The sequence below is a fragment of the Protopterus annectens genome, chromosome 5.part1, assembly GCF_019279795.1.
Source record: "Protopterus annectens isolate FY-2018-M chromosome 5.part1, PAN1.0, whole genome shotgun sequence".
In the NCBI taxonomy this organism is placed as follows: domain Eukaryota; kingdom Metazoa; phylum Chordata; order Ceratodontiformes; family Protopteridae; genus Protopterus; species Protopterus annectens.
Genome location: NC_056736.1, coordinates 91,949,750 through 91,962,249, shown reverse-complemented (window position 1 = coordinate 91,962,249; position 12,500 = coordinate 91,949,750). Strand labels below are relative to the sequence as shown.

The following is a 12,500-nucleotide window of genomic DNA, read 5'->3' as shown; positions in this document are numbered from 1 at the left end:
CCCCCTTTTTCCCCCCAAAAAAAAACTTTGGTTTTTGGGAAGGCCCAATGGGGAAGGGGATTTTAAAATGGGGCAAAAATTTTTTGGTTTTATGGGGGGTACCAACCCCCGCCTTCTTTTTTAAAAGGGCAACCCCGGGGGGGCAAACCCCCCCCCCTTTTTTTCTGTGCACCATCGAATCGATATCGAACTCCTCCATGCGCCTGATATCTCACGTATCAGGAGCAGCAGCGGGTTCAGGCATTGTTCTGAGAAGCCATGCCTGGATGCACTTGTGTGATTTTGCGGAACCCTTCAAGGCTTCCTTTCTCAGTGCTCCCGTTGAAGCCTGTTCATTATTTGGACCCAAGGTTAAAAACACACTGGCTAGATGTGAACAGGATGGTAAGACCCTTTCTGCTGTGAGTGTTCGTTATTCTTCCCCTCAATAGGCTTTCTCCAGAAACCAGAAGTGTGGGAAGATATGGCACAAAAAGTCTCATGGTTCTTTCCGTGACACACAGGCCGAGTTCTCCCCTAGAGGCAGAGGGAGAAACTGACAGGGAAGACTCCCCTTTCGAGGCAGAGGGGGTCCGCGTAACCAGGGTTCCAGGGATTCTTTCCCTGGCCAATCCTACCAGCGCTCCTGAAGAGCGGCCCAACTACTTTCCTCTGGAAGTGATTGGGGATGGTTTCTCTTTGTACTCTTCTGCCTGGCTAACCATTACCACCGATTCTTGGGTACAAAGGATAATAACCAGAGGTTATCATATCCCCTTTGACCTTTGCCCCGCTCCCCTAACAAGCTTACCCAACGTTCCACCCAGTCAAAGGGAAGAAGCAGCATTAGAGATTTCAAAGCTGCTAAGAAAGAGTCAACCAAATAGTCCCTCCAGACCAGATAGGATCCGTCCGGATTCTACTAAAGACTATTTTTGGTGCCAAAAAAAAACGGGGACTGGAGACAAATTTTGGAGGCTTCTACAATGGTTACTACTCACCCAATGGTATCCCTTTCAGTACCCTCTTTCAGCCAAGATTTGGGTAACTCTCAGGTGCCAGCAAAATATAAATTGGTGAATGGAGCACAATCCATCACAATGGTCTCGCCCGTTCTCCCCCCAACAGCCCAAGGCCACAGTGACCACGGACGCCTCCCTGATGGGGTAGGGGGGCTATTTTAGGGGCAGACAGTCCAAGGTACTTGGTCCGAAATGGAGGCCCATCTGCATATAAATGTTCTAGAGCTCAGGGCGGTGCTTTTGGCATTGCAAGCATTCCATCCCCTGCTGCCATCTGGGACTATTGCGATACAATCGGACAACATGGCGGTGGTCTGGTACATCAACAAACAAGGTGGAACCAAATCTTACCCACTTTGTTGGGAGGCCATGAGGATATGGCAATGGGCGATGGCTACCAACCGCTTTCTTCTAGCAACGCACATTGCCGGGAGTTCCAACGTGATGATAAACAGACTCAGCAGGTGTATTCTACAACCTCACGAGTGGTCCCTGAATCCTTTGATAGTGGCTGAGATTTTCAACTGCTGGAGTCTTCCTTGCTGCGACCTCTTTGCATCCTAGACCAACTACAAATGCAGCAACTATTTCGCCCTTATTCCCCCTCCGGGATAGTCACCCAGGGATGCTGTAGTCCACGATTGGCCCTCGGGTCTACTTTATGCATTTCCACCTCTCCCCTTCATTCCCCAGTTTCTGAAGAAAGCCCGCCGGTTGAAGAGCCCAAGTAATCCTCATAGCACCATATTGGCCTCATCAGATTTGGTTTACCTTCCTTTGGCCTCACCTGCTAGATCAACCGTGGATTCTCCATCCAACCCTGGAGTTGATCTCCCATCTGCAGAATCTGATTCACCCCAATTTGAGCAGCCTGAAGCTCACAGCTTGGCTCCTCCAATTCCTTTGATTGCCAGGCAGAATGATCTTTCTTTGCCAGTAAGCGACATTCTTATTGCATCTCATAAGTCTTCCACCAGAATTACATATCTCAGCAAGTGGAAAAGATTTACTATTTGGCTGAAAGAAAAACAGGTAGATTTTCAGCACCAGTGTCGATAGTACTGGAATGTCTGTCTACCTTTATTCCAATCCAGTCTATCTGCCTCTACCATTAGAGTTCATTTGGCCGCAATATCTAATTTTCATGATGGTGTCCAAGACTCATCTCTTATGTCACACAAATTATGCAAGACTTTCATAAAAGGCATGAATCATCTAAAACCCCCTTTTTATAGAACCTTCTCAACCATGGGACCTGTCATTAGTCCTACAAGCTTTGACACGGTCACCTTTCGAACCAGCTTCTTCTTCTGACCTCAAATATTTATCATGGAAAACCTTGTTTTTGGTCGCCATTACTTCTGCCAAATGTATCTCTGAACTTCAAGCCTTATGCATCAAGAGACCATATTTGATTTTTCATAGAGATAGTGTCACTGAGAACTAATCCTTCCTTTCTGCCAAAAGTGATCTCTGAAATGTCCTTTAATCAAACCATTGAATTGCCAGTTTTCATCCCCAATCATTCAAACAGAGGAGAGTATTGCCTAATACCCTAGATATTCGTAGGCAAATTCGCTTCTACTTGAACAGGACTAAGGCGTCTCTCGTAAATCAGACCAGTTATTTTTGGCCTATTCTGGACCTAGATTAGGATGTGCTCTTGCTAAGGTCACAATGGCAAAATGGTTGAAAGACTGCGTAACCTTTATTTATAGAAAATACAATATTCCATTAACTACTACCATAAAGGCTCATTCTACAAGTTCGGTGGCAACTTCTGCTGCCTTCCATGCTAGAGCCTCCTTACATGACATTTGTGCAGCTGCAACTTGGCCTAGTCCTCATACCTTCATCAATCATTACAAGTTAGATTTGGCCTCCAGGGGAAGAGCATCTTTTGGTTCTATGTTGCTCAGGAATGTCCTTCCATGAGAGCCTCCCAGGAATAAAGGTAGCTGGGAACTCTGTCCCACACGTAAGGGCTGATCGAGGATTTAACAATATCAGATAAAGAAGTTATGTCTTACCATAACGTTCCATCTGTATTGTTGATCCTCGTTCAGTCATTACGACCCTCCCTCCTTTCCCCTCCTGTGGCGTCTAGTGGATCTCACCATCCGGTTCTGTTAGGTCATTTGACCAGAGGTAGACTCTACCTTCTTTTGACTTGCAAACTCAATCTGAGGTATCTGGGAGAGGGGAATTCTGGATAAGAGTTCAGCTCGAGAGTTTGTAGCTGGTGTGAGCTTGGAAGATGACCGGCTCGGTTCTGAGGTCGGAACAGACTACCCACATGTAATGACTGAACGAGGATCAACAATACAGATGGAACGTTATGGTAAGACAACTTCTTTTTCCCAAGGATGCAGATTCCACTTCCACTCCCTACCAAACCCAAACCGTTGGCCAGACCTACCTCCAAATCAGTGGGTGGAGGCCCAACAGCAGGTTCTTTCTCTTCTAAGTATCAGGGCTATTCAACCTGTCCCAGCAGAACAAAGGGGGCAAGGTTTTTATTCAAGACTTTTCCTGGTACCCAGAAAACCCAGCTCCTGGCATCCTATCCTGCATCTCTCTATTCTAAACACCTTTCTGGTAATCCCAAAATTCAAAATGCTAACACTTCAACAGCTGCTTCCTATGCTAGGCAAAGATGCCTGGTTGGCAACCTTAGACTTAAAGGAAGCTTACCTGCACATTCCAATAAGGGAATCTTGCAGGAAATACTTATGCTAAAGGGCAGGCTCCATACACTATCAGTTCTCTGCACTTCCCTTTGGCTTATCTACTACGCCCAGGGTATTCACAAAGTGTCTAGCTCCAGCCATTGTATTTTGCAGGCAGAGAAATATTCAAATATACCCATACTTGGACGATTGCCTGATTCAGGCAGAAAGCCAGGACTTGCTATTACAACATCTGGCATTTGTAAAGAAACCGCTAACCTCTCTGGGGTACACCATAAACAAAAATAAATCTCACCTGGTACCCTGCCAACAGATTGTATTCCTGGGAGCAAGCTTGAACTCAACTTCCCAGATGGCTTTCCTCACTCCAGAGAAAAAAGTTCATCAGACAACCTACTTCAAACTGTTGGCCACAAAGACCCAGCTATCTGCAAGGAAAATTCTGCAAGCCCTGGGGTTCATGGCCTCTTGCATTCCACTAATTCCATATGCAAGACTGCATATGAGGAAACTATAATGGTATCTAAAAAGCCTATGGTGTCAACATTCTCAGGACCTGGACTCAATGATTCCTATCATTTCTTGCATAAAGACAGAGTTCCTTTGGTGGGCAGAGGCCTGCTACCACAGCAAGGGGCTCCCTTTCACTTTACCCCCTGCTCCCCAAACCCTAACGGAGGCATCAGACTATGCAGGAACCCGAGACAGATGCACCTGCATATCAATCAAAAAGAAATGTTAACTGTACAGAATTCCCTGAAAGCCTTCAAAGACCGCATTCTTCCAGAACAACTATTGGTAAAGACAGACAACAGCACAGTTATGTGGTCCATAAACAAGCAGGGGGGATCCCACTGGTATCCTCTCTGCAGACTAGCCATGGCTGTGTGGAACACAGCCTCGAGCTTCCAAGTGCACCTACAAGCTAAATTCACTGGCAGACTACTTAAGTAGAAGTGTCATGGACCCACACAAATGGAAACTGGAACCAAAAATATTCATCCTCTTGAGGAACAAATGGGGCACTCCAGAGGTAGACCTCTTTGCCTCCCCTCAGAACTACCAATTGGACAAATTCTGCACAAGGACTCCCCACAGTCAAGCTTGGAAAGTGGATGCCCTGTCCTTTACCTGGGAAAGCCACTCGGTTTATGCCTTTCCCCCTCTGCCTCTCCTCTTGAAGGTTCTGCTAAAGATCAAACAGGACAAGCCAAGGACAATGCTGATTGCACCAGACTGGCCATGCCAGCACCGGTACCCCCTCTTGCACAGAATGACACTGCTGTGGAACCATGGCACCTGCCTCAGACCCCTTCCCTGCTTTCCCAGCAGAAGGGCCAGATTCTGCACCCTCAGCTTCAAACCATGAACCTTGCAGCCTGGCTAATTCCTTGAGCTCCCCAATAGCATCCCTCAGTAAGCAGGTACTAGATGTCATTTTGGAGGCCAGAAGGCCTAATACCAGAAAACCCTATGCTGAAAAGTGGAAAAGATACTGTTCCTGGAGCCAGACTTAGGGAATGGGCACAGCGGTGCCCAGCTCAGTACTTAACAGAAATGCTCCACAAGGGCCTATCCTTCTCGTCAATTAAAATTCGTGCCTCTGCCATTTCAGCTCATTATAATACTGAGCCACCCCTCTTCTCTTACCCTCTGCTAAAACAATTCCTTAGAGGGGCCAAAAATTTAAGACCTCCCAGGAGAGCCCCTACTCTAGCCTGGGACCTTAACTTTGTATTGGAAAAGCTCACCCTCCCTCCCTTGGAGTCAGCTGCAACAGCAGAGTTGAAATTCCTTTCTTGGAAAACAGCATTCCTTCTAGCCATCATTTCAGCAAGAAGAGTGTCTGAATTACAGGCCCTCATGGCAGTGGGAACCCTTCATTATCTTCCATGCAGACAGGGTTTCTCTCAGGCCCAATCCTTCCTTTATGCCCAAGGTGGTGTCTAGTGTGCCCCTAAATCAGTCCACTTGCCTTCTTTCTTCCCTAATCCACAAAACAAAAGAGAACGAATACTGCACTCTCTGGACGTGCACAGACAACTTAGATTTTATTTGGATAGGACTAAGCCTCTCAGAAAATCTGAACAGCTGCTAGTTGGCTTTGCTGCAGGGGCAGAGGGGAAGGCCATTTCAAAACAAACCATTTCCAAATAGATAGCCCATTGCATCTATTTCTGCTACAAGCACCATGGAAAACCTACCCCACATGGGATAAGATCACATTCCGCCAGGGCTGCATCTACCTCTGCAGCCTTTCTCAGAGGAGTCCCTACCAGGGACATCCTAGAAGCTGCTTCCTGGAGCTCTGTACATACCTTCAACAAGCATTACCACATGCCTCTTTTTTTTTTTTCTAAATCCAGAGCTGGATTTGCCACCGCAGTTTTGCAGGGTTTAATAGCTGGCCCTAATGCTCTTACTTCCTCCTCCTCCTCCTCCTCCTTTCCTTAGCTTTGGGAATCAACCCAAATGTTGATGACTGCAACAGTGAAACAGGAAGAACATAGTACAGTTGTGTACACTTACCATAAATGTAGATGTTCGAGTGTATTCACCGTTGCAGTCCTGGTTACCCTCTCTCCATCCCCCTGACTTCTCTTGGCTCTACCTTTCCTTCTAGTTTGGTATATTTAAGTTTTCTGGTGTATTTGCTTTTTGATGGAGGTGTACCATAACATACAATTGCTTCCCATTGTGGGGGCACCTGCCATTTGGGGCAAGAACTGTTGCAGTGGCGTCGGCTGCATGTTTTATACCCCTGACGACCTGATGTCATAGAAGAAGAGACCGCATCTGACCCAGGAATCCAAGACTGTGTTATTCAGGTCGGCTGAGGGCTACCTGCAGGCAGATAACCCAAATGTGATGACTGCAACAGTGAATACACTCTAACATCTACATTTATGGTAAGTGTACACAACTGTACTTTTTTCCATCTCCCAGATTTCCTCCAGTCAGCTCCCCAGACCTCCCACCATTGTCTGTAACTGCCTTTAAATAACTGACCTTTTACTGTAATGTATTAGAACAAGAACACTCATCCACATACCTTCTTAACTAAATAAATTGCTTGAAACATCAGCAAGGTGTTTTTATTTCTCCCACAGGAGGGTTATGAGAGTGAATGTCTCCTAAATTTGCTAGCTAAAGTGTTTTTATCTGGACTTATTCATATTCTGTTGCTTGTTTAGTAAAAGTCTGGATGTGTGGAAGCCTGCTGTTATTTCTTGCTAAACACCTCCGCTTTTTTCTTTTTTTAAGGAATAAAAAAATTTTAAGCAAGAAGAAAATGAAAAAGAAACAGAAAACAAAATCCAAAGGGAAATCTCGAACCAAGGTAATGGTGTTGTAGCATATTTGTAGTTGTTTAGATCCGGTGCCACTTTGTACAGTAGAATACCATTGCTATTACTGATTGTAAGCTTACGAGATTGAAATCCTGTTTAATAAAAAAAATATTTTGTGGTTCTTGTGCGTGTCATTTGGCATCTTAGCTGAGTAGAGTGTTTTTAAACTGGAATGAAGTAGTGACATTTGATACTGTAGGGGTAATGTAGTGAAGATTCCAGGTAATGCTGCTTTTAGTATCACAAACTGTGTCTGAAGGTGGTCTTTGCGATTTATATATATGCATGTGTGTGGGTGTGTGTGTATGGTATGTATATATGTATATTTTACTCCCAAATGTGTACATCTGTTTTGTTGACTCAGTTTAGTCAACAAGAAAGATGGTCGAAAGGTATGTGAGACTGACGATCCTCACTCGTGGGAAATATCCCCTACCCCAGAGGTTGTGCTCTGTCAGAGTTGATATCTATAATTAGGGGAATATGGGAGGTACCTACACAAAATGTTTTTTTGTGTTTTTTTTTTTTTAATTGGAATTTTCCATGTGGTGAATTGTTGCTCTCTGCATGTGTAGTAGAATGTCTACATTTGTATTGATGTTTTGTGGTTGATATCTGGGTGTTTCATCAAATTTAACATACTTGTGTATACATACTTGTGTATACAGTGGATATAAAAAGTTTACACACCCCTGTTAAAATGCCAGATTTTTGTGATATAAAAAAGTGAGAGCACAATAAATCATTTCAAAGCTTTTCCTACATTTAATATGACCTGTAACCTGTACAAATCAATTGAAAAACAAACAAATCTGTTAGGGGGAAAAATTTAAAAAAAAGTACGATAAGCTGGTTGCATAAGTGTGCACACCCTTAAACTAATACTTTGCTGAAGCACCTTTTGATTTAATTACAGCATTCAGTGTTCTTGGGTACACACCTGCCATCAATTAAAGAGACTGATCAACTCCAAATAAAGTTCAGCTGTCCTAGTAGGATTTTCCTAACATTTACTCAGTTGCCAGCTACAGCAAAAGCCATGGTTTGCAGAGAGCTTGCAAAGCATCAAAGGGATCTCATTGTTGAAAGGTGTCGGTCAGGAGAAGGGTACAAAAAATTTCCACAGCATTGGATTTACCATGGAACACAGTGAAGACTGTCATCAAAAAGTGGAGAAAATATGGCTCAACAGTGACATTTCAAAGAACTGGATGTCCCTCCAAAATTGATGAGAAGACCAAGATGTAAACTGGTCAGGGAGGCTGCCAAGAGACCTACAGCAACACTGAAGGAGCTGCAGGAATTTCTGGCAAGTACTGGTTGTGTACTACATGTGACGACAATCTTCTGTATTCTGCATATGTCTTGCCTATAGGGTAGGGATGCAAGACAGAAGCCTTTTCTTACACAGAAAAACATCCAGGCCTGGCTAAATTTTGCAAAACGATACAGTCTCCCAAAAACATGTGGAAAAATGTGTTATGGTCTGATGAGACCAAGGTTGAACTTTTTGGCCACATTTCTAAAAGGTACGTTTGGCACAAAAGCAACACTTCGCATCACCAAAAGAACACCACCCCCACGGTGAAACTTGGTGGGGGCAGTATCATGCTTTGGGGGTTGCTTTTCTCCAGCTGGAACTGGTTTTATTCAAGGGGGAGGGAATTCTGAACGGTTCCAAATACCAGTCACTTTTGGCCCAAAACCTTCAGGTGTCTGCTAGAAAGCTGAAGATGAAAAGGAATTTCACCTTTCAACACGAGTGACCTCGAGTATACATTCAAATCAACAAAAGAATGGATTCACCAGAAGAAAATTAGTTTTGGAATGTCCCAGCCAGGGCCATGCCAAAATCCAATAGAAAATTTGTGGGGTGACATGAAGAGGTCTGTACACAAGCAGGGCCGGCCTTAGCTGAAATGGTGCCCTAGGCGAAGTAGTGCTCTGGCGCCCCCTTACGCCCTACCCACAACATACTCACAAAACAATCCTATTTGAGCCACACCCACAGGTAAGTCGCTCCCCAAGAAAGCCACTCCAGTAATTTCCTTAAATCATTTAAATGGATAAGAAGAAAAAGATACCTTGTAATGTAGTTAAACTGCAGCTACCTTTGTGTACTTATTTCCTACTTTAAATACCAGAACTGGATCATAATCAAATAGGGCCCTAGCAGGGTAATAGATTGCCACCCCCTCGAGCAACCCCTCTTGCAGTAACCCCCACCCTCCAACAGCAGTCCCCTCCCCAGCCATTCCAGTGTTCAATTACTTGGCTATTTCTCACCAGTTACCATACACATTGTTCAAATCTATCAGTGTGCATACTGTTTTCTTATTTACTTCCACAATGTTTACAGATATTGAAATAAAATAACACAAACACAGATAGCCATTTGCTAAACAAACAATACAGTCTCAATGAATACAGATTTAGCATGAGCTGTAAACTTCTCTGCCCTTGAAACTCATATTCATTGAAACGGCAAAACTCACATTCATTAAAATAGCATGAAAACCCAGATTCATAGAAAATGCATCTGGCTAGTGGAGGATTAAGTTTACCTTTGGGCTGTTTTCAAAACAGACTACTTGCACACATTTTTTAGGGCCATGCATACACGCATTTGTTTTTTGATTCATCTTCCTGACTGTATTCAATTATATTCCTTGTATAATACAGCACCACTTGTTAGAATGGGTTTTAAATTTGCTGCTTTACACATTCTTTTAATATAAGCAATGGGACAAAATGTATGAACCAATTAACTACCCATTTCAGAAAATTTCAACCATAAAAGGCCACTCAAAACTTCTGTAATTATAATCCACCAATATCACTCGATACTCTCAATCTCTGCAGAAGTAAAACCATCTGAATAATTCTACTTTAAAGAAATCTGTAACTAAAGAGGTTGCTACTGACAAACAACTTTACAGTTTAATGTTTTATCTATAAATTCAGTGCCTGCTGCCCTTTTGCATCAGTTTGTCTGCTGTTGCTGCCATCACTATATCCTTTTTCCTACCCACACCACCCTCATGCTACTTACCCTCTCTATTTTTCTTATAAAAGGGCACCTGTCCCACAAACAAATACACCTCCTCCCCTACTGCATATCACTCTTTCCTTCTGTATGTTCCTCTGCGTACTCTTTCCCACTTTCTGCTGTCCTATTCACCCAATTCTTTTCCATTTTTAATGCAAACATAGCACAGAGTTTGCTGTTTAGACATTGTTTGTGGTCACAGCTGTGCCTGGAATGGTATGACAATGTATATATGGAACTGCATCATTGTGAATGTGCTATATGTACACTAATGAGCCTACGTCATGTGACCTGTTACAGTACTACCCAAGTCTTTACAGTATTCATACTACCTCTGCAAGTGAATTGCTTACTTATGTAGCTCTAGCACTGACTTGTCTACTATTACAGACTTAATCACTTGTGGGCCACTCTCTTCAGTTTTAAACATTTTTTGTTAAGCAGATGTGTTATAATTTTTTTCTGAATTCTGGTCATAAAATACATTTCATGTAATCCTTCCTTCTTGCTAGAGTGAAATTCATTGTTTTCATAGCCCAGATCTAAATATAAATAAGTGCCTCAGTGACATAAAAAGAAAGTGTAAAGTGCACATACAATAATGTAGTATGTATAAGGACAAAATAAATAATGTGATCCTTAATCTGAACTGTACTGACAATATGCAGTTTTAAATTATATCCTGAGTTGTACACATCAACAAAGAATTCTGAAGGGTGGGGTAAAGGTGTGGATTTTTCAAGTGCAAGATACTAGGCAGAACAATCATTCCTTGAAACTCAAAAGTATTTCTGATTATCATTTACGTGGTTTGGAGCACTAGCTTAACAATAAGTTTTTACATATGTAATGTCTACATTTAATAGTTCTGTGCTTAACCTGAAGACCTTTTACCCCTCAGCTTAGTTATGGGGATGCTTTTTTGTCAGTCTGGGATGGTAAAACCAAAATAGGGTGCCACTTATGCCATCCTTGCTATAGTTGTACCAAAAGACATGCATGAAGCACATAAATGTGGTCTACTACAACATTAAGCTATGGAGCAGGCACAATGCTATAGTGAGTTCTGTATGACAAACATAAAATGTCTCACAAGATTTGTCTGACTAGAAGGCACTACTGTTTTCTAAAAATAGAGAGGTAACTATGCAATTGTGCAGTGCATAAACTAATACAATAAACAACTCTAAAAACTTGCAGTTACAGATTTTGATCTGAGTGGTCAAAAAAAAGTAAGCAAAAAGAGATTAGATTCTTTCACTTCTAAAATATGGAACTATAAATTAGGTGCTACAGCTATAAAGGAGCTTTAGTATTCACACCATATCCGCCCAATTCAAATTGCTCAAGAAAGCCTCCTTTATTTAACTACATCATGGCAAAAGTAATAGCCAAGTATTCTGACCGTAAAGTAGCAGGCTACCAAAGCTGGCCACAGAAAAGAAAGAAGGAGGAAGGGGAATGACATAACCACTACCCCATTACATCCATTCAGAAACATGCCTCGAATTTCTTTATATCCTCAGCCATAAACTGGCAACTGTTCTACATGCTGTATGTTTGGATCACTTCATCTGGAGATAACCAGCATCAGTGGCTTTACAGCTAGAGTCTGTTAGAAAGTTTTTGACCTTATATAGGTGGCCAAGTTTCAGAGGAGTCCTTTTGATGGTGCATAGGAAACATGTATCCAGTTTGAGTAGATTGTCAGTTCTGATCCCTAGCAGTTTTGCATATGGGATGGTATCTGTTTTTATATTTTGAGATGAAATTATATTAAGTGTAGGAGCAGTTATGTTCTTAGAATGGAAGACCATCATTTTAGTTTTATGAGGTTTAGTGCTAGATTGTATGCTTAGAGACAGTTTTCGACTGAATTTGTATGCCGCTTGTGTAAAATTTTACAGCTCCTGCATGGAGACAGCTGTGTATACAAAAGTGGCATTGTTGACTTACTGAATTATTTCAGATGGACCTGCAGCTATGTGAAGCTTGTTTATAAATATGTTGAATTTGTCAATAATGTTTTACTTTGCCCCTTTTCTCTTACCCTTAGCTACCATAACAGAGTCTTTTTACTCTGTACGCCTGAATACTTCATCTTTTCATGTACCCATACATATGGGTATTGTTGAACCAATTCTTGTTTATTTGCTGCTATAGCCTTTGTTTTGCTTTTATTTATTGTGTACTCTGAAAATATTTGAAGCTGTCATAAAATATCTTGCAACACCCTAATGGCAGACTCAGTGTTTTGAGTGCAAGATAATATCATCCAAAAACCCATGTATGGGGATTTTGCCCTACCCACACTTCCTTTATACTCATTCTATGGTTGATGCAGTTGAGAGAGAGAGCAATAAATTAAAAGAGATTGCTGCATTGTGTTGAAACCTACATATCCATACAA

General features: G+C 42.4%; 1 protein-coding gene across 1 annotated transcript in view; it reads left to right on the top strand.

The window, feature by feature from the left end:
- The window catches only part of MYCBP2 (MYC binding protein 2), a gene marked incomplete in the record, with an annotated part of 5,088,083 nt that overhangs the window by 161,260 nt on the left and 4,914,323 nt on the right, over nt 1-12,500 (top strand). Inside the window, 1 exon segment of the mRNA XM_044072904.1 lies at nt 6,956-7,031. Within this exon segment, the coding sequence (XP_043928839.1) occupies nt 6,956-7,031 (76 nt within the window).